Source organism: Rhinichthys klamathensis, unplaced genomic scaffold (assembly GCF_029890125.1).
Source record: "Rhinichthys klamathensis goyatoka isolate OS25496 unplaced genomic scaffold, OSU_Roscu_1.1 h1tg000341l_1, whole genome shotgun sequence".
NCBI classification, from domain to species: domain Eukaryota; kingdom Metazoa; phylum Chordata; class Actinopteri; order Cypriniformes; family Leuciscidae; genus Rhinichthys; species Rhinichthys klamathensis.
The window spans coordinates 1,606,454-1,625,250 of NW_026606855.1; the positions used below are offsets into that span (position 1 = coordinate 1,606,454).

The 18,797-nt window shown below is 39.9% G+C and overlaps 2 protein-coding genes across 3 annotated transcripts; one reads left to right on the forward strand and one right to left on the reverse strand.

Annotated features, from left to right (window-relative positions):
* Nucleotides 1-312: 312 nt before the first annotated feature.
* Nucleotides 313-4,820, forward strand: golt1bb (golgi transport 1Bb). The gene is made up of 5 exons (XM_056272545.1): nt 313-415; nt 1,256-1,347; nt 1,476-1,654; nt 4,150-4,231; nt 4,610-4,820. The coding sequence occupies exons 1-5, from the start codon at nt 391-393 to the stop codon at nt 4,646-4,648; spliced, it is 417 nt and encodes a 138-aa protein (XP_056128520.1). The 5' UTR covers nt 313-390; the 3' UTR covers nt 4,649-4,820.
* A 1,765-nt stretch (nt 4,821-6,585) lies between these two features.
* Nucleotides 6,586-17,111, reverse strand: ldhbb (lactate dehydrogenase Bb). 2 transcript variants are annotated; one of them, XM_056272532.1, is made up of 8 exons: nt 17,025-17,111; nt 15,676-15,812; nt 14,849-14,966; nt 14,479-14,652; nt 11,118-11,291; nt 10,406-10,523; nt 10,049-10,172; nt 6,586-6,765 (listed from the first exon to the last, which is right to left on the reverse strand). In XM_056272532.1, exons 1-8 carry the CDS (start codon nt 17,077-17,079, stop codon nt 6,598-6,600), a joined length of 1,068 nt encoding a protein of 355 aa, XP_056128507.1. In that variant the 5' UTR covers nt 17,080-17,111; the 3' UTR covers nt 6,586-6,597. The 2 variants fall into 2 exon arrangements, with proteins under 2 accessions (XP_056128507.1, XP_056128508.1); XM_056272533.1 differs by lacking the exon at nt 17,025-17,111 and adding an exon at nt 16,740-16,809.
* Nucleotides 17,112-18,797: the final 1,686 nt, after the last annotated feature.

Genomic DNA, 18,797 nt, shown 5'->3' on the forward strand with positions numbered 1-18,797 from the left:
CACCCCCTCTTGTGGGATTTGTAGTTTTTTGTCTCTAATTCAGAATGCATCCGGGTACGACTGAAAACTACATTTCCCAGCATCACAAACGGAAGCGAGTAGGTTTATTCCTTTTACTGTGGTTTATTCCTTTATTCAAACGAACAAACTTTGCCAGTATTTACGTTGGAGTTGTATAATCCCGAGAGGTAGCAGTAATAAAATAGCTTTAAAATAAAATAAAGTAAATAATAATAATAACACTGTAAACTATTTAAACAAAATTGCAGCGCGTCTCTGCGTCATTTCAGACTTTTAAAGTATCTCTACGTGTTTCCGGTGTCGTGGCGATCACACACAGAACAGTTTTACTCTTCAGTCAGTAAAGCAGCTGATATACACAACACAAACATGATTTCATTAACGGATTCACAGAGTAAGTCAAATTTACTGTATGTTTGCGTTATGTTAATCGTGATAGAAATAGTGAAAATGCGGCTTTAAAGCTGGAAAATGTTCTTAAAGTGATGAAAGGGAATGAATGAGGATAGACGGCCTGGCCTCTAACAGTACAATCAAATATAGTAAAACTCTTAAAATTAATGAAGAACGGCGATGCCATGGTAATAGCACTGCCATTATGGTTTTATTGATTTATTTCAAAAAGGGAAAGTGTACATTAATAAACATCAATGAATGTAAATGTACCCAAATTAGCCCGAAGGCTAGTGTAATGTACTATAGTATGTAAATCTGGGAATCATTAGATTTATCAATAGTATAACCATATTATACTGTTGCTGTTCTGTGGTATTACATCTATCTATCTATCTATCTATCTATCTATCTATCTATGATGTTGAATGTCCTATCTATCTATAATCTGTCTGTCTGTTTATCTATGATGTTGAATGTTATCTATCTATCTATCTATCTATCTATCTATCTATCTATCTATCTATCTATCTATCTATCTATCTATCTATCTATCTATCTATCTATCTATCTATCTATGATAGATATATTACCATGACATTCTCTGAACAAGTGCTGTGATGTACCATGCAAATACCATGGTAAATGGTAATCAAATCTTTTCCAAACCATAAAAAAAAAAAAAAAATACAATTGCAAGTTGTACAACAGTATTACTTGTATACTTGAAGTACTTAATGTCAAATATAAGCAACCTCTCAAATATAACTCACTTGCATGCAGTAACTCTCTATAGATTTGTAATTGAGCACTAATGAAGTCTGTTCTTGTGTTTGATCAGAGATCGGGATGGGGCTGACGGGTTTCGGCGTGTTTTTTCTCTTCTTCGGAATGATTCTGTTCTTTGATAAAGCACTCTTGGCCATAGGAAATGTGAGTGTGTGCTTTAGTATGGAAACAAAGTTGTTTTTGAATGGAGTAAAATGTGATGTGAAAGCTCAGATTTGTGTTATGAAATAAAACCCTCCTTGAACTGAACATGGATGTCTGTGTGTTTGTAGATCTTGTTCGTTGCAGGTCTCTCATTTGTTATCGGGCTGGAACGGACTTTCAGGTTCTTCTTCCAGCGGCATAAAATGAAAGCCACTGGTTTCTTTCTGGGAGGCGTTTTCGTGGTGCTCATAGGATGGCCGATTGTAGGCGTCGTTCTGGAGGTCTATGGATTTTTCCTTCTTTTCCGGTGAGTTTTTTGTTGTTGTTGCTGTTTTATTCACAAACCCTGACAGGGTGTTTTTGGTGGTTCTGTGTGACCATAAAGGGGTTTATATTTATTTATTTTAAGCTACACTGTCACTTTTTTGTTCAAGATGAACAGATTTAAAGTCAGTTGCGATAGTATTTTCTTCCCTGTTGTAACCATAGGTTGTAAAAAAAAATGTCTCCACTTCCTTTGGCTGTAGAAAATGTCACCAAAATATCCCAGAAAGGTTGTTGCTGATTACATAAGTCGGAGCCCAAGTCGCTCATTGGTATCAAGGTCCCGGTCCTGCCCATAGACCTTATCCACAGCAGCGCCATCTTTGATTTTCATTCCCATTTTTAATGGGAATGAAATCGAGGCTTTGAGGGATAGACATGCATCTCTTCAGTGGGTTGTACTGTTATTTCATGTGTTGCTGACGAAACACTGCAAAAATATCTTTCCAAAAAATGTACAAAAACTCCAGACAACATGAGCTGTGGGAAATTTTGAATGATCTAGCTTTTACAGAGGATGCCACTGAAAACACGGCAAGTCTTTCCCTCGCGGCCTCGTTTTCATACCTGTCATGGCGCTGCTCTGAATAAGGTCTATACTCCCACTCCCGCAGACTCAATCGCAAGCACAGCTGTCAATCATGATGTTACACCCCGTTTTTATAGCATATTTTTAGCGTTAATAAGAACTACCTAAAATGACAAACAAACATCCTGGGGAAAAATATTTTTTTAAGTGTAATAGAATTTTTTTAGTTTGCCTCACATGGAGAGGGTGGGTTTAATGACATACACTGCAGCCAGCCACCAGGGGGCGATCAATGCTTTAGCTTCACTTTTCAGGAAGTTTGCGGCACACCTGGTTGTAACGCATATCTGACCAATGTGCATACTATCCATCCTAAATAGTACGTGAGATCAAAGCATTGTATGCCGAAAAGTCCCCGGATGGTCTACTATTTTCGGTAGATTTTCGAAGTTTGGCTCCATGCACACTCTAACGGCTAACATCACCCACAACCCATTGCGCTTTGGAGGAGGATTGGGTTCAGAACTACAAACACTGATTTATTATGCAATTTTATGATGTGATTGTATGTCCCACTCCCAAAGCTTGTGTACTCTTCTGCTACACACTCAAAAGTATGTACTTTTTCTTCACAAAAAGAGTAGCCTATATACTTTTATGGCGTTGTTTAAGTAGTTGGGAGTGACGCAGCATGAGTGTAACAGCTTTGCAAACAAGAACAAATGTAAGGGGGGCTTGATTTTGTCCATGGGGAATTGATTGGATGGTTGTGGCAGGGCTCGAATTTCGGTGCGGGATTGCGGGTATTGCGCATAATACTAATCATTCCCGCAGGTCTCCCATTTATATGCGGGAAATTCCCGCAATCGTAATCCACAGAGATTATAAAATCAAATCATTCTTTTAACAACTATCTGCCAGACGCAATTTCACAAACAGCGTGAGTGTTCAGCGGTGCCGCGTCTCTTCTCTCAAAATGTGTTGTGCAAGGCAAGCATCAAGCGCTGCGGCGATAATACACACTCGCGTTTAGGAGTCGGGACATACCGGAATATTCACTTGCACAATCGGGCCAGCAGTGCATCGTGACTGAAGTTTACCATTTGCACGTCTTTTTAAGTCTTACCAGTTAAAACAGCTGGCCAGTAACAAAAGTTATTTTTCGCGGATTATATTGCGGTCTTCGTGAAATAAGTATACTCTAAACATAGTCGCTTTTGTCTTTAGTAAGCATAAAACGCATGCCAGTATCATGAACACACTTCACAGGATCCGTGCACTATAGCTCTTAAAGTGACGGCAGCCATATGTGTGTGTCATTAATTTTGTTGTCAAAACAACAAAATATAGCTTTAAGTTAAAGGAATCAGGATTAATAGCCTATGTATTTAATTTTATTCAGGACTAAAATACTACCCAGTGTTATTTTCCATTTGATTACTTTATTCAGTTTCTGTATATGAATACTAGACCTATTCAAAAACTTTTCTCTTTATTTGTCTTTATTTGTATCTTTATTCTATTGTATTTATTTGTGCTACTTTTTTCAATTTAATTAAACAATTTAAATCAAGCTTCCTTGTGTTGTGTAAATTTACAACCCCATTGTAAAAATGCAATGAGCGCAAACATTTAGGCAAGATAAATGTAATAATTTTGTTTGGAAAAAATGCTTTTCCCTTTCTCCCCCTCAAACAAAAAAAATCCCCCCCATGAGAATCATCTAAGGGGGGATTTCCCCCCCATTTTCCAAAACGAAATTCAGGCCCTGTGTGGTTTGCTTTTGGTCGATCTCATGTGAGATCGAGGGGAAGTTATTTTGATTAATGATTATGAGCGCACATTAATTTTTCAACAAATTATGTGCATGGATAAATCATTTATAATAAATACTGGTTTTATGGTGAATTTAATAATACTTGATTTTAATTGTCTCCATCTGTTTTCAGGGGCTTTTTCCCAGTAGCGGTTGGCTTTATTAGGCGGGTGCCTATTCTGGGATCTATACTGAACCTTCCTGGTATCAGTGGAGTAAGTCAACCACAGTTTGTCACTGGTTTGGTATTTTGCGCTTGCATGACAGATACAGGTGAAACTGGAAAAATTAGAATATCGTGCAAAAGTTATAATTTTGATGGTTTTGTCTTACAGCTTATGAAAATTCAAAATCTCAAAAAAAATTAATATTACATGAAATCAATAAAAAAAAGGATTTTAAATATAGAAATGTCGGCCCTCTGAAAAGTATAATCATGCATATAGTTATATATACTAAATATATTCGTTTCACCTTTTAATTTGAATTACTGAAATGCATGAACTTTTGCACGATATTCTAATTTTTCGAGTTTCACCTGTACTTCAAATCCTGTCAAATGATTAATTTTGGCAATTGTGTTTCTCTTTCAGCTAGTGGATAAAGTCGGCGAGAGCAACACCATGGTATAACGGTCAACGGTTTAGTTTTCTATGAGTGGCTCATATTTATATTCGTCATAATGTGCTTCGGGCTCGGCGTCTTGCCGCCCAACCTCTCTGAACCACAGATGAGATTTTTGATATTTTACCTGTGAAGAAGTTTGTGTTTTTTCTGGGACTGATAACCAAACCAAGTCATTGTTGCTGCATCACGCGTCTCCCTCCAGGGGGCGACAGGGACCACTGACTTCACCCCGAAACGACGACACGTGGAGCGAACAATGAAGGAATCACTGGGTTCTGAATAAAGTCGTTACTGTTTTTAAAAAAAGAACGTTTTTTTAACGTGCCAACTGGTTTGTTTTGCTCTTTTTAATCATCAAAATCTTGAGGCTAATTTGGACGTTTTTCCACACGAGCGCCACCTAGTGGAGTGGAGACTGTTGCATCTCTTCGTGCTCACCAGGAAATTCAGCAACCTGCGTGAAATGCAGTTATGATACATGACTGACTTGTTTAAGTATTTGTACATACTTGAAATGTGAGACTAATATACATTTTTACTGACAAAGATTATGTTTAATAAATGGATTACCGTATATCCTTGATGGTCCAGCTAGTGTTGCCCGGACATCACATTTAAAGCCTTATACAAGTGCAAACATTACACAAACGTGTATATATTTGTAGCATTTGCCTTACGTATTGCATTTCAATATCAACATTTAATGTGTACATTGAGTAGTTCCTGCAATCAACAGTTATTTGGAAGAGCAACAATGTCAATCAAAAGTTTGGACACACCTAGTTATTCTTTATGGCTATTTTTCACATTTTGTGATCAAAAGTGAGAAATGAAAACGCTCATATTTGAGTCTGGATTCCAGTTCTTCTTACTCTGTCAGGGCATGCATAAACCATCTAGAAATGCATCATGGGAGGTTTTTAAACACTGTTGAACATGTAACCTGAACGCTTGATGATGCTTTTCTCCTTCACAATCCGCTCCAATGCATGCATAAAAAAAAAATATATATTAAGGTAAATCAAATGTTGACAATTTATATTTGTTTACAGAGCTAATTTAAAGGGTTTGAGCATAAACTTTTGGATCAAAAGGTTTTAAACATCAATTCAGTAAATTGTCTCCAAACTTTTGACTTGTAGCGTATAATATTTGCTATATTTCACCATAAGCTTTCAGACACCAAGATCAGTTTTACAGAGAATCATGTGTTTCTGATTATTTTAAGTATGCAGATTCAGACCCCTAAATCATTTGATAGTACAATTTATAAACTGTCCGGACAAAAAAAAAAAAAAGTCTCTGTTTGGATTTAAACAGGCAAATGCATAAGAGTGTATGATTGGATAATTATTGCAGTGATTATTATGTTTCTAGCATGTTATATGTTTGGCAACAGTTTTTCTAAAGTAGACTTTAAATGTTGTGATGTTTTTTCCATCAAGAGGTGCATCAGTTTTTGGTTTTGTCAATGTAAGAGTCCAGCGCTGTGTAAAGTCTCCTCCAGCACATCTCAAAGCCTTTCAGTGAATGGAAGATCTGGACTCAGAGGAGACGATTCATGTGTGGAAATGATTATTCATGTTTCCTCACAACCATTCCTTCACAATCTGAGCCTGAGGAATCTTGACATTGTCATGCTGGAATAAGGCCATGATGTGTCTTCCTACATGAAAAGCTACACACTCCATCCGTTAGGGTTAGAAGAACTGTTGCTAAACATATTATAACATGCTAATCACTGCAATAATGATCCATTCAAAGACTCTTACGCATTTGCATATTTAAATCCAAACGGAGACTTATTTTTGTCCAGGAAGTGCATTACTTAATACTAGGATATTTTTTAAAAATCGTATGCAACACCTCTAGTGAACCGCTCACGGGTGTCTTGAAGCAGCGATCAAACATCGGATGCTGTGAATAAAAGCTCTTGGTCGTGAGTTAGCGAGCGTTACAGGTCCTTCAGGTCTTTCTGGATGTGCCACAGCATGTCTGCGCTCTTCTTCAGCTGCGAGACCTCGTCGCTGGTCAGAGTCATGTTGACCACACTGCCCACTCCAGCGCTGTTCAACACACACGGCAGGCTCAGGTAGACCTCGTCACCGATCCCGTACATGCCCTGCAACAAACATCTGCATTCAGGCCTGGAAATGGCTTTCATCACTGATTTACTGTAGGATATTTAAAGGAGAACTCCGGTGCAAAATGAACCTCGGGTGTAATAACACATTGGTGCAGACTAAATCGTTCCCTGAGATTTGTTTTCATGATAATCGAATGTAAAGAGTTTTATCTCTAAAAACAGTTTAGCTTATAACGCTAGTATATTGGGCATCGAGTAAGCAAAAAGAGATCGCTAGTTAATACCATTAACAAGGCTCAAATTAGCCCCACACTAACACGGCAGCATAATGAGTGTCCTTACATGCAAACCGAAGCATTGAGAACTTTGTAAGTGTATAGACAGTTTAATAAGAAGATAGTTTACACAGACAGTACAGTTAGCGCATACAGACAGGAGCCATCTTGGAAAACATTCTCGATCAGTCAAACCACGAACACGGTGATACGTGAGCTGAACTGTGACTTGGAATCTCATATGGTCCGTTGTTTCCGGAAGAAAGCACTGAGCGCATAAGAGAAGCACTGAACGCAACAGAGAAAATAAAAAAAATAAATATAATTTATCTTATCTTCAATATCTACACGTACTGTTCGCTCACCTTCGTGGTTCGATTGATCGAGGCTGTTTTCCAAGATGGCTCCTGTCTGTATGCGCTAGCTGTACTGTCTGTGTAAAGTATCTTCTTATTAAACTGTCTATACACTTACAAAGTTCTCAATGCTTCGGTTTGCATGTAAGGACCCTCATTATGCTGCCGTGTTAGTGTGGGGCTAATTTGAGCCTTGTTAATGGTATTAACTAGCGATCTCTTTTTGCTTACTCGATGCCCAATATACTAGCGTTATAAGCTAAACTGTTTTTAGAGATAAAACTCTTTACATTCGATTATCATGAAAACAAATCTCAGGGAACGATTTAGTCTGTACCAATGTGTTATTACACCCGAGGTTCATTTTGCGCCGGAGTTCTCCTTTAAGGATTAGTTCACCTCAAAATGATTTACTCACCCCAATGCCATCCAAGATGTTCATGTATTTCTTTCTTCAGTGGAAAAGAAATTCAGTTTTTTGAGGAAAACATTTCAGGATTTTTCTCCACACAATGGACTTCAACGGTAGCCAAATTGTTGAAGTCCAAATCAATGCAGTTTCTATGAAGAGCTTCAAACGGCTCTGCACGACCCCAGCTGAGGATTGGAATAGGTTCTTATCTAGAGAAACCATCGCTCATTTTCTTAAAAAAATAAAAATGTATATACTTTAACCACAATTGTTCATCTTGTGCTGGTCTGCGACGCGCCAGGCATTACGTAATCACGTTGGAAAGGTCACGCTGGACGTAGGCGGAAGTGCCGCCCCATTGTTTACAAGCGTGGAGAAGTAGGATCGTTCAAATTTTATTGTATGTTGAATGACATATTTATGTCTTTGTGTCAGTTTATTGTTTAAAATGGTCCTTTCGTCTGCGTATCCTGGATGTTTAAAACAATGGGGCGGCACTTCCGCCTACGTCCAGCGTGACCTTTCCAACGTGATTACGTAATGCCTGGCGCGTCGCAGATACAAGACGAACAATTGTGGTTAAAAAGTATATACATTTAAATTTTTTTAAGAAAATTGTTTCGCTAGATAAGACCCTGTTCCTCAGCTGGGGTCGTGCAGAGCCGTTTGAAGCTCTTCATTGAAACTGCATTGATTTGGACTTCAACAATTTGGTTGCCGTTGAAGTCCATTGAGTGGAGAAAAATCCTGAAATGTTTTCCTCAAAAAACTGAATTTCTTTTCCACTGAAGAAAGAAAGACATGAACATCTTGGATGGCATTGGGGTGAGTAAATTATCAGGAAAGGTTCATTTTGAGGTGAACTAATCCTTTAAATGAAGTTCAAAACATTAGCCCCTTTCACACAGCGCTTTGAACCCGGCAAATTGCCAGAGTGCCTTCTGTGTGAACGCAAACACGACCCGGGATTGATGCCGGGATCGATGCCGGGTTGGGGACCTAGTAACATTGCCGTGTTCAGACCCGGAACGCGCGCTGTGTGAACAAAAGCCAGAACCAACGCCGTATAAGGGGTGTGTCGTAGTGATGATTCACGAGCCTTTGCAATGACGTAGTTATCGTGCGACTCAGTTACTCTAGAAGAAAGTTTGTGTTCGTCATCGATGCAAGAAAGAACGAAAAAATGTCTGCAAACTGGACTGAAGTAGAGACCCGTCACATCCAACGTCACGCGTCTTTCCGGAACATACACGGGTTGTGTGTGAACGCGCTCTCTGATTCCGGCAAATCACTGGCAGTGTGAATGAAGCCAAATCAAACGAACCCGGGTCAAATCCCGGGTCACTTTATCCGTGTATTTTCCGGAATCTCTGTGTGAAAGGGGCTATTCAGTCCGGTCAATCATCATTACGAGCGTACTATATAAGCACTCCTCCTCCAGTAAATGATCTCAATCCTCTTAAGCGCAATTCCACCACAGGGGGTTTAACTCGGAGCTCAAGCCGAGCCTCGGGTTCGAGCCTCCTCCAAGGACAGCAAGCCAAGTTAGTTTACCATTTAAGCGCACGGCTGAATGAGCAGGCGAACTAGTGAAAGGGTTATTTCACCCAAAAAATTACTCACCCTCATGTCGTTCCAAACCCGTAAGACTTTTGAGTCGTGTCTCTTCAGAAAATTTGGACTAAAGCACTAAATTTATATGGATTAGTTTTACGATCTACTTTTTGAAGTGTAAAAGTGGTAGTGCAAAAGTGCGTAGCGGTCAATGGAGGAACAGAAACCTCTCAGATTTCATCAAAAAGATCTTTATTTGTGTTCCGAAGATGAACGAAAGTCTTACGGGTTTGGAACGACATGAGGGAGAGTAATTACTGACAGATTTAAACGTTTTTGGGTGAAGTATTTCATTGATGTCAGTATGACAACATGCCCCACTATAGCATGAACTTGTTTAATAAATACATTGTTTTGGGGGAAAATGGTGGAAATTTTTAATAGCTTTTTTTGTGGTCAAGACTTTAGGGGTTGTGTCTTTACACTGAGAAACATTTACTGGATTAATGTGTGATAAATAGCCCCGGTCTCCGCTACTTACAAGCAATCATATTATCACAAGCATTATAATTGTCTAATATAACTTTATAAATGTCTTTACTGTCACTTTTGATCAATTGAATGTGTCTTTTCTGACACACTTTAAAAAAAAAACTCTAACAGACCCTGAACTGTTGAACATTAGTGTGTGTGTGTTATATGTTCCGTAACACTGTCCTGACCTTCACCATGGTGGAAACGGGATGGACTCGGTTCAGGTTCTTCATCAGACTCTCGCTCAGGTCGGCCACGCTCAAGCCGATGGCCCAGTTAGTGTAACCTTTCAGCCGGATCACCTCATAGGCACTGAATAAAAAGTAGTGCATACTCATTTCTGTCTGAATGCATTTTGTTTTTAAACAAAATGAATTATAAAGTATATTTATTTGTGAGATAACGAGACACAACACTGAATCAATCCTGCGATGTAGTGAAGTCACGTGATGACAGTGTTGCATACTTTTGGATGTTTATTGTTCCTTTCGCATACTAATTCATTAATTAGGACTGATAGCTAAAAGACGAACTCATTGACGTACCTGTCCACGACCTTCTTGTGCGTATCTTTCCAGTTCTCTCTGTCCGTGTCTTTGCCGATGTCAGGATTGAGTTTCTGCAGACTGACTCCTGCCACATTAGTGCCGCTCCACACAGGAACTGCAAAGCAAACACACAGACACCATGAGTTCTTGAATGATATTAAATGTTCAGAATTTAATGGCAATATTTATGGTTTTATTTTATTTTATGTTTATTGGTAATAAATAGAATGTATTTTATAAAAACTTAAAATTTTACAATTTATATAATTATATTATTACACATATAATTCATTATTATTCATATTATTTCAATTTTGAATAATAAATATTAATAATTATTAATTTTATTAGACTATTTTATTATTTATTAGTATGTATGCTAATAATGCATATTAATTATAATTGTTTTAATATTTTTATTATACATGAACCTAATATATTTTATTAATTATTAATTACATAATTTATATATATTTTTATAATTAATGCAAATTATAATTCAATATTTTATCATTTATATTTTATAATGTATTATTTTTATTATTAATTATTATAATTTATTTATAATTTAATTTATATTTTATATAATTAAATACAAAAATACGCATACAAATACTGTATACATTTATTTTATATAATAGTAATATAAATATCTTTACTAATATATTCTTACGCACACACACACACACACAGGTCTGTATGGTCTCACCGCTGGAGTCTCCGTGTTCTCCCAGTATCCACCCGCTGAAGCTGCTGGGATGGATGCCCAGCCTCTCGGCCATCAGGAACCGGAAGCGAGCCGAGTCCAGGTTTGTCCCGCTGCCGATGACGCGGTGCTTCGGGAGGCCGCTCAGCTTCCAGGTCACGTACGTCAAAACATCCACTGTAGCAGAAAAACTGTGTTATAAACGCAAAAAAAGTGTGGTGTGTGACCAAGAGAGTGAGTGTGTGACCGAGAGAGTGAGTGTGTGTGACCAGAGAGTGAGTGTGTGTGACCAGAGAGAGTGAGTGAGTGTGTGACCAAGAGAGTGAGTGTGTGTGACCGAGAGAGTGAGTGTGTGTGACGAGAGAGTGAGTGTGTGTGACGAGAGAGTGAGTGTGTGTGACCAGAGAGTGAGTGTGTGTGACCAGAGAGTGAGTGTGTGTGACCAGAGAGTGAGTGTGTGTGACGAGAGAGTGAGTGAGTGTGTGCAGTGAGTGTGTGTGACCAGAGAGTGAGTGAGTGTGTGACCAGAGAGTGAGTGTGTGACCAGAGAGTGAGTGAGTGTGTGGCCAGAGAGAATGAGTGTGTGTGACCAGAGAGAGTGAGTGTGTGTGACTAGAGAGTGAGTGTGTGACCAAGAGAGTGAGTGTGTGACCAAGAGAGTGAGTGTGTGACCGAGAGAGTGAGTGTGTGACCGAGAGAGTGAGTGTGTGACCAGAGAGTGAGTGTGTGACCAGAGAGTGTGTGTGACGAGAGAGTGAGTGAGTGTGTGGCCAGAGAGTGAGTGAGTGTGTGGCCAGAGAGTGAGTGAGTGTGTGTGACCAGAGAGTGAGTGTGTGACCAGAGAGTGAGTGAGTGTGTGGCCAGAGAGTGAGTGAGTGTGTGTGACGAGAGAGTGAGTGAGTGTGTGACCAGAGAGTGAGTGAGTGTGTGGCCAGAGAGAGTGAGTGTGTGACCAGAGAGTGAGTGTGTGGCCAGAGAGTGAGTGAGTGTGTGGCCAGAGAGTGAGTGAGTGTGTGGCCAGAGAGTGAGTGAGTGTGTGGCCAGAGAGTGAGTGAGTGTGTGTGGCCAGAGAGTGAGTGAGTGTGTGACCAGAGAGTGAGTGTGTGACCAGAGAGTGAGTGTGTGACCAGAGAGTGAGTGAGTGTGTGGCCAGAGAGAGTGAGTGTGTGTGACCAGAGAGAGTGATTGTGTGTGACCAAGAGAGTGAGTGTGTGACCGAGAGAGTGAGTGTGTGACCGAGAGAGTGAGTGTGTGACCGAGAGAGTGAGTGTGTGACCGAGAGAGTGAGTGTGTGACCGAGAGAGTGAGTGTGTGACCGAGAGAGTGAGTGTGTGACCAGAGAATGAGTGTGTGTGACCAGAGAGTGAGTGTGTGTGACCAGAGAGTGAGTGAGTGTGTGTGGCCAGAGAGTGAGTGAGTGTGTGGCCAGAGAGTGAGTGTGTGACCAAGAGAGTGAGTGTGTGTCAAGAGAGTGAGTGTGTGACCGAGAGAGTGAGTGTGTGACCGAGAGAGTGAGTGTGTGTGACCAGAGAGTGAGTGTGTGTGACCAGAGAGTGAGTGTGTGTGACCAGAGAGTGAGTGTGTGTGACCAGAGAGTGAGTGAGTGTGTGGCCAGAGAGTGTGTGAGTGTGTGGCCAGAGAGTGAGTGAGTGTGTGGCCAGAGAGTGAGTGTGTGTCAAGAGAGTGAGTGTGTGACCAGAGAGTGAGTGTGTGACCAGAGAGAGTGAGTGTGTGTGACCAGAGAGTGAGTGTGTGACCAAGAGAGTGAGTGTGTGACCGAGAGAGTGAGTGTGTGTGACCAGAGAGTGAGTGTGTGTCAAGAGAGTGAGTGTGTGACCAGAGAGAGTGAGTGTGTGACCGAGAGAGTGAGTGTGTGACCGAGAGAGTGAGTGTGTGACCGAGAGAGTGAGTGTGTGTAACCAAGAGAGTGAGTGTGTGACCAAGAGAGTGAGTGTGTGTGACCAAGAGAGTGAGTGTGTGTGACCAAGAGAGTGAGTGTGTGTGACCAAGAGAGTGAGTGTGTGTGACCGAGAGAGTGAGTGTGTGTGACCAGAGAGTGAGTGTGTGTGACCAGAGAGTGAGTGTGTGACCGAGAGAGTCAGTGTGTGTGACCAGAGAGTGAGTGTGTGTGTCGAGAGAGTGAGTGTGTGTGTCGAGAGAGTGAGTGTGTGTGTCGAGAGAGAGTGAGTGTGTGTGACCAGAGAGTGAGTGTGTGTGACCAGAGAGTGAGTGTGTGTGACCAGAGAATGAGTGTGTGACCAAGAGAGTGAGTGTGTGTCAAGAGAGTGAGTGGGTGACCGAGAGAGTGAGTGTGTGTGACCAGAGAATGTGTGTGTGTGACCAGAGAATGTGTGTGTGACCAGAGAATGTGTGTGTGACCAGAGAATGAGTGTGTGACCAAGAGAGTGAGTGTGTGTCAAGAGAGTGAGTGTGTGACCGAGAGAGTGAGTGTGTGACCGAGAGAGTGAGTGTGTGTCAAGAGAGTGAGTGTGTGACCGAGAGAGTGAGTGTGTGTCAAGAGAGTGAGTGCGTGACCGAGAGAGTGAGTGTGTGACCGAGAGAGTGAGTGTGTGTCAAGAGAGTGAGTGTGTGACCAAGAGAGTGAGTGTGTGTGTGACCGAGAGAGTGAGTGTGTGACCGAGAGAGTGAGTGTGTGTCAAGAGAGTGAGTGTGTGACCGAGAGAGTGAGTGTGTGACCGAGAGAGTGAGTGTGTGTGTGACCGAGAGAGTAAGTGTGTGACCGAGAGAGTGAGTGTGTGTGACCAGAGAGTGAGTGTGTGTGACCAGAGAGTGAGTGTGTGTGACCAGAGAGTGAGTGTGTGTGACCAGAGAGTGAGTGTGTGTGACCAGAGAGTGAGTGTGTGTGACCAGAGAATGTGTGTGTGTGACCAGAGAATGTGTGTGTGACAAGAGAGTGAGTGTGTGTCGAGAGAGTGAGTGTGTGACCGAGAGAGTGAGTGTGTGACCGAGAGAGTGAGTGTGTGTGACCAGAGAGTGAGTGTGTGTGACCGAGAGAGTGAGTCTGTGACACTGTGAGTTTGAGTGTGTGACAGTGTGTTTGTTTTTGTGATATATGAGGACACAAATGTGTATAATGACATGCATATTACACTGGTATTACAACTTACACGTGATATATGAGGACATTGCATGTGTCCTCATATTTCAAATAGCTTAAAAAACATAAAAAACAATGGTTTTTTTTTTATGTAAAAATGCAGCATGTCTCCTGTGATGGGTAGGTTTAGGGATAGGGGCAGTGTAGGGGGATAGAATATACAGTTTGTCCAGTATAAAAGTCATTACGCCTATGGAATGTCCTCATATATCACAAAAACAAAGCTGGGTGAGTGTGTGTGTGTACCTGGGTTGGACACCACGATGAGGATGCAGTTGGGACTGTATCTGACGATCTGAGGGATGATGTGTTTGAAGATGTTGACGTTCCTCTGCACCAGATTGAGTCTGCTCTCGCCCTCCTGCTGTCGAACGCCTGCCGTCACCACCACCACACGAGAGTTGGCCGTCACAGAGTAATCTGAAGGACAAAACATTTCACAAGGGAGCTTTATTAGCTCTTTTTAAAACAAACCACTCAAAATTCCCAAGCAACCATATCGTAACATAATAATACAAAACATATTAGCAACTGCTTAGCAACACCCTGGCAACCACCAGCATCATAGTGGCGACTTTTGCATGAGTGAGTAACATTGACAGAAGAAGAGCGCTACCTTTGCCTGAGACGATCTTCGGCGTCTTTAAGAAGAGACTTCCATGCTGTAAGTCCATCATCTCCCCCTTGAGTTTGTCCTCGACCACGTCCACCAGCGCCAGCTCGTCCGCCAGCTCCTGCACACACACACACACACAACAAATAACTCACAAATGACATATACTCATACTACACACAAGTATGTACTTTATTTTAAAATAAAATTATTTTTTTAGACACGTGATGATAGATAGAAATAATAACAGTACAAATAATAATAATTATACTACTTCTAGTAATAGAAATATGAAAATAGAGAAGAAAATAAATAACATATTAAAGAAATAATAATTTTAAAAATAGATATAATAATGTTTTAGAGACAGTTACACCTATACATTATTGACATTGAGACTAACAAAAATGTAAAAAATTAAATAAAATAATTAAACTGAAAACATGTTTTTCTGTGTATTTTATATAGTGAATGTCAAATCATTGGCCAATACAGGTTCTTCAAACACAACTTATTTTTGTCCTAATCTAGTTATTTGTTGACCTGTTAGACTCAGAATTGCTCATCTATGTTTGTGCAGGCCGTGGTTCTTCACTTTTTTTCTAATTGGACCAAGGGATCAAAGTCAAGCTCAGACAAACATGACCCAAATCTATTGAAAAATGATTGATATTGTGACACACTGACCTACTGACATCCTCAGCATGAGCAAAATGTCCATACCCTCTTGTACAATCAAAAAACAAACAAGGAATTTGTCACAAAGTCCGAATTCTGTTGGCGAGAACAGCCTGTCACGATCAATGACTTCATAACGTTCACAGTCTCACCCGCAGGAGAATGCTGACGGCACAGGCCATGCCAACCTGTCCCACGCCGACCACCGTCACTTTATTCCTGGGCGGTTCGACCGGCCCGCTGAACAGAGGAGTGATGAGCTTCTGCAGAACTGATGCCATCTTCAACACTGCAGAGGAGGACAATCGTCAAATCACGGCAAACACACACTCACACTGCTCTCTAAATGAGGACATTCCATAGACATAATGATTTTTATACTGTACAAACTGTATATTCTCTCCCCTAACCGTCCGTACCCCTAACCCTACCCATCACACACAACTTTCTGCAGTTTTACATGGTTAAAAAACCTGATTTACAAAGGAGTACGTCCATAAAGAGAGGTTTTGGTCACTTCTGGGCACAAATGTGTCCCCAAAACATAGTTAAGTAGACACACACACACACGTGTAATATCTGAATTATTTCTCTTAAAATGGCAATGATATGAAAAAGAGAGCAACTGGAGACTTTTTCCTGTATCTCAGCATCTCATCTAGAGATCTCTACAATATCTCAATTTGCGAAGACACCAAAGTCTGAATCAAAAGATCTCAATATTTCTCACAACATGTAACAGAAACTTTTTTTTTTTTACTAATAAAAACGACACAATTGGAAAAAATTGTAGGCTAATTAAAAATAGATTTTAATTAATTGTTAAAAATACCTTGTTGATTCTAATAACATGCTTATACTCGTTTACATATACATTATCATTCTGGGGAAAACAATTACCAAAAAAAAAAAAAAAAACAGAAAGAGCTATAGCTTCAAATTTACAGGAATAATTTAAAGAATTCGAAAGGAAAATACAAGGTTAATTTGAGGTGAAGCAAGTAAGTCTCAAGAGAACATGTTGGTTAAATTAGTCCCAGATTAGGTTTTGCCCGAACAACCTCTAACCATGTTGATGATTAAAAACCTCACCAAGCAACAATTCCCAAAACTCAGTCAACAGAGCAGCAAATGGAGAACCTCATCTCCTAATCAAACAATCAGAACACACAGATGATATAGAAATAAAGCAGCATGTGGCACATTAAGATCTCACCGGTACACAGATGCTCTTCAGTAAATCACACAGGCATCACAAGAAATCTGCTGTAATGAAGAACCTGCTTATAATATCTGCTGCTGTCTGTATAGATCAAGGTCACTTACAGGACACTCCTCCAGTGATGTATCATGAGGACAAACACACACGTCCTGTCCGATATACACTCAAACAAACTCTGATCCTCACGTAACCCTCCTCTCGTTTCCAATCAAGGTCATTTAAGAAGACTACATGTTCAGCATCCACTCTTGTTAAAACACAAGCACAAGTCAGTCTTACCATGTGTGTAGAGGCTTTGCGCGCCCAGGTAGAGATACCACCATGACACCAGCATGTTATTGTGTGGTATATTAATATGAGGCTCTGTCCTCTGCAGTCAGTGCTTTAGTGCCAGTCCTGTGCCAGGCTAATGGAGTTACTGTAATCCGCTGCCATCTGCTGTACAGCCGCTGAAACACACGGTGAGAGATTAAAACCACAGAGAAATCACACGACACTGGTCCTGAGTTTAAACTGGTGTGTGTGTGTGTGTGTGTGTGTGTGTGTGTGTGTATTGTCAGGCGCACAGGTAAAGCTGTGAATTAGCGGAGTTCATGCGACTGATTGACACCTGTCACTTTCTGATTAGCCTTAGGCTACTTATGAGTGACACGAGGGGTCAGACAGCAGATAGGCTAACGTTAGAGATCTTTAAACTACCTCAACAAATTACTTAATAAATACTCTTGACATACCAGCAAGCAAAATGTGCATGATTGTCATACAGCCTAACTATACCGTAATAAAATATTTAGCATGTAGTAGGCTAGCTAGCTAGATTGTGCCGATCTTATTGCCGATAATCAACAAAGTTTGAATCCAAGCACTGATACATCAAAAGTACATCGGATGATCGACATCGGCCAATATTGTATTTAAATTAGCCTGCTGTTATCGGTATGATTTGGCCGTTAAAATAGCACCTGTTTTGTCGGGTTCAAACTATATGACACATAAAAAAAATATTTAAAAAATCAATAGCCTACATAAAATTGGTTTCTAATGTAGGCTAAGCCATAACTGCAGCATGAACATATGATTTGTGCATAATTTTTAATGCATAATCGATTTAGTATGGAAGCTTGTTTCCCACAAAAAAAATACTTTTTTTGACTTTGAGTTACAATTCCCTTTTATATTTTTTTATTTATTGGTGGTGGGAAAAAACTTCCATAATTTTGTCATATGACAATAAAACCATAATAAAAACATTTAGGATATGCTTACAGTGTAAGAGCATGATTTAAAAAAAACTATATCGTCAACCATATATACTGTAGGTATCATATTGGTAAGCATTTTATTTTAATTATCGGTTAAATTTGGCCTTGGTTGGTTAGAAGTCAACAGAGGTCATTTTACAAACAAATTAAAGAATACACTTATTCTATACCACTTTTTCTATGCACAAAAATCTTGCAGGCCTAGATAAAGCAGCACATTCCTAATAGTGTTTCTGATCTTAGCATTACCTACAATAATAACTTACATTATCTATAAATTATTACTATAGCAATAGTATAATTACCCTCGTGTGTCAGTTTCCATATATCAACAGAGGAAAAAAGCTTTCAAAAACATGTGAAATACTGTAGTAAAAGGTCATTTAAGACTTTTTTCAGCATGTTCTATGATATCTTATTTGTGTATATCAAGTAAAATATATATATTTTTTTAAAATACTCCAGCACCTTATTTTTATACAGAGGTAAGCTATTCTCTGTTAATGCTTAATAAAAATAACATGCAGTAAACAGTAAATCCATTCACACTACAAACTAGTTTTTATTATCATAAATTAAAATATAACAATTAGCAGTCTGCAACACGGACTGATTTTCTACAGCTAAAATTACTGACCCCTCTTACACAGACAGTAAAAGCTCTTACAGAGTGTGCGACCCTTTTTGTGCAAAAATAAACAAACAAATAAACCATACTGTAGAGTTACTGCAGCATGTGCTGAGTTACTGTAATACCATGACGTCTTACACTCCTGCAGATTTCAAATGT

Coding starts and splice junctions, on each gene's coding strand:
- golt1bb (XM_056272545.1), top strand. CDS start 391: ATGATTTCATTAACGGATTCACAGA. Junction 1,348..1,475: donor CACTCTTGGCCATAGGAAAT/GTGAGTGTGTGC, acceptor GTGTGTTTGTAG/ATCTTGTTCGTTGCAGGTCT. Junction 1,655..4,149: donor GGATTTTTCCTTCTTTTCCG/GTGAGTTTTTTG, acceptor ATCTGTTTTCAG/GGGCTTTTTCCCAGTAGCGG.
- ldhbb (XM_056272532.1), bottom strand. CDS start 17,079: ATGCTGGTGTCATGGTGGTATCTCTACCTGGGCGCGCAAAGCCTCTAC. Junction 14,967..15,675: donor CCGTCAGCATTCTCCTGCGG/GTGAGACTGTGA, acceptor GTGTGTGTGCAG/GAGCTGGCGGACGAGCTGGC. Junction 6,766..10,048: donor CCGTTTCCACCATGGTGAAG/GTCAGGACAGTG, acceptor TGTTTGTTGCAG/GGCATGTACGGGATCGGTGA.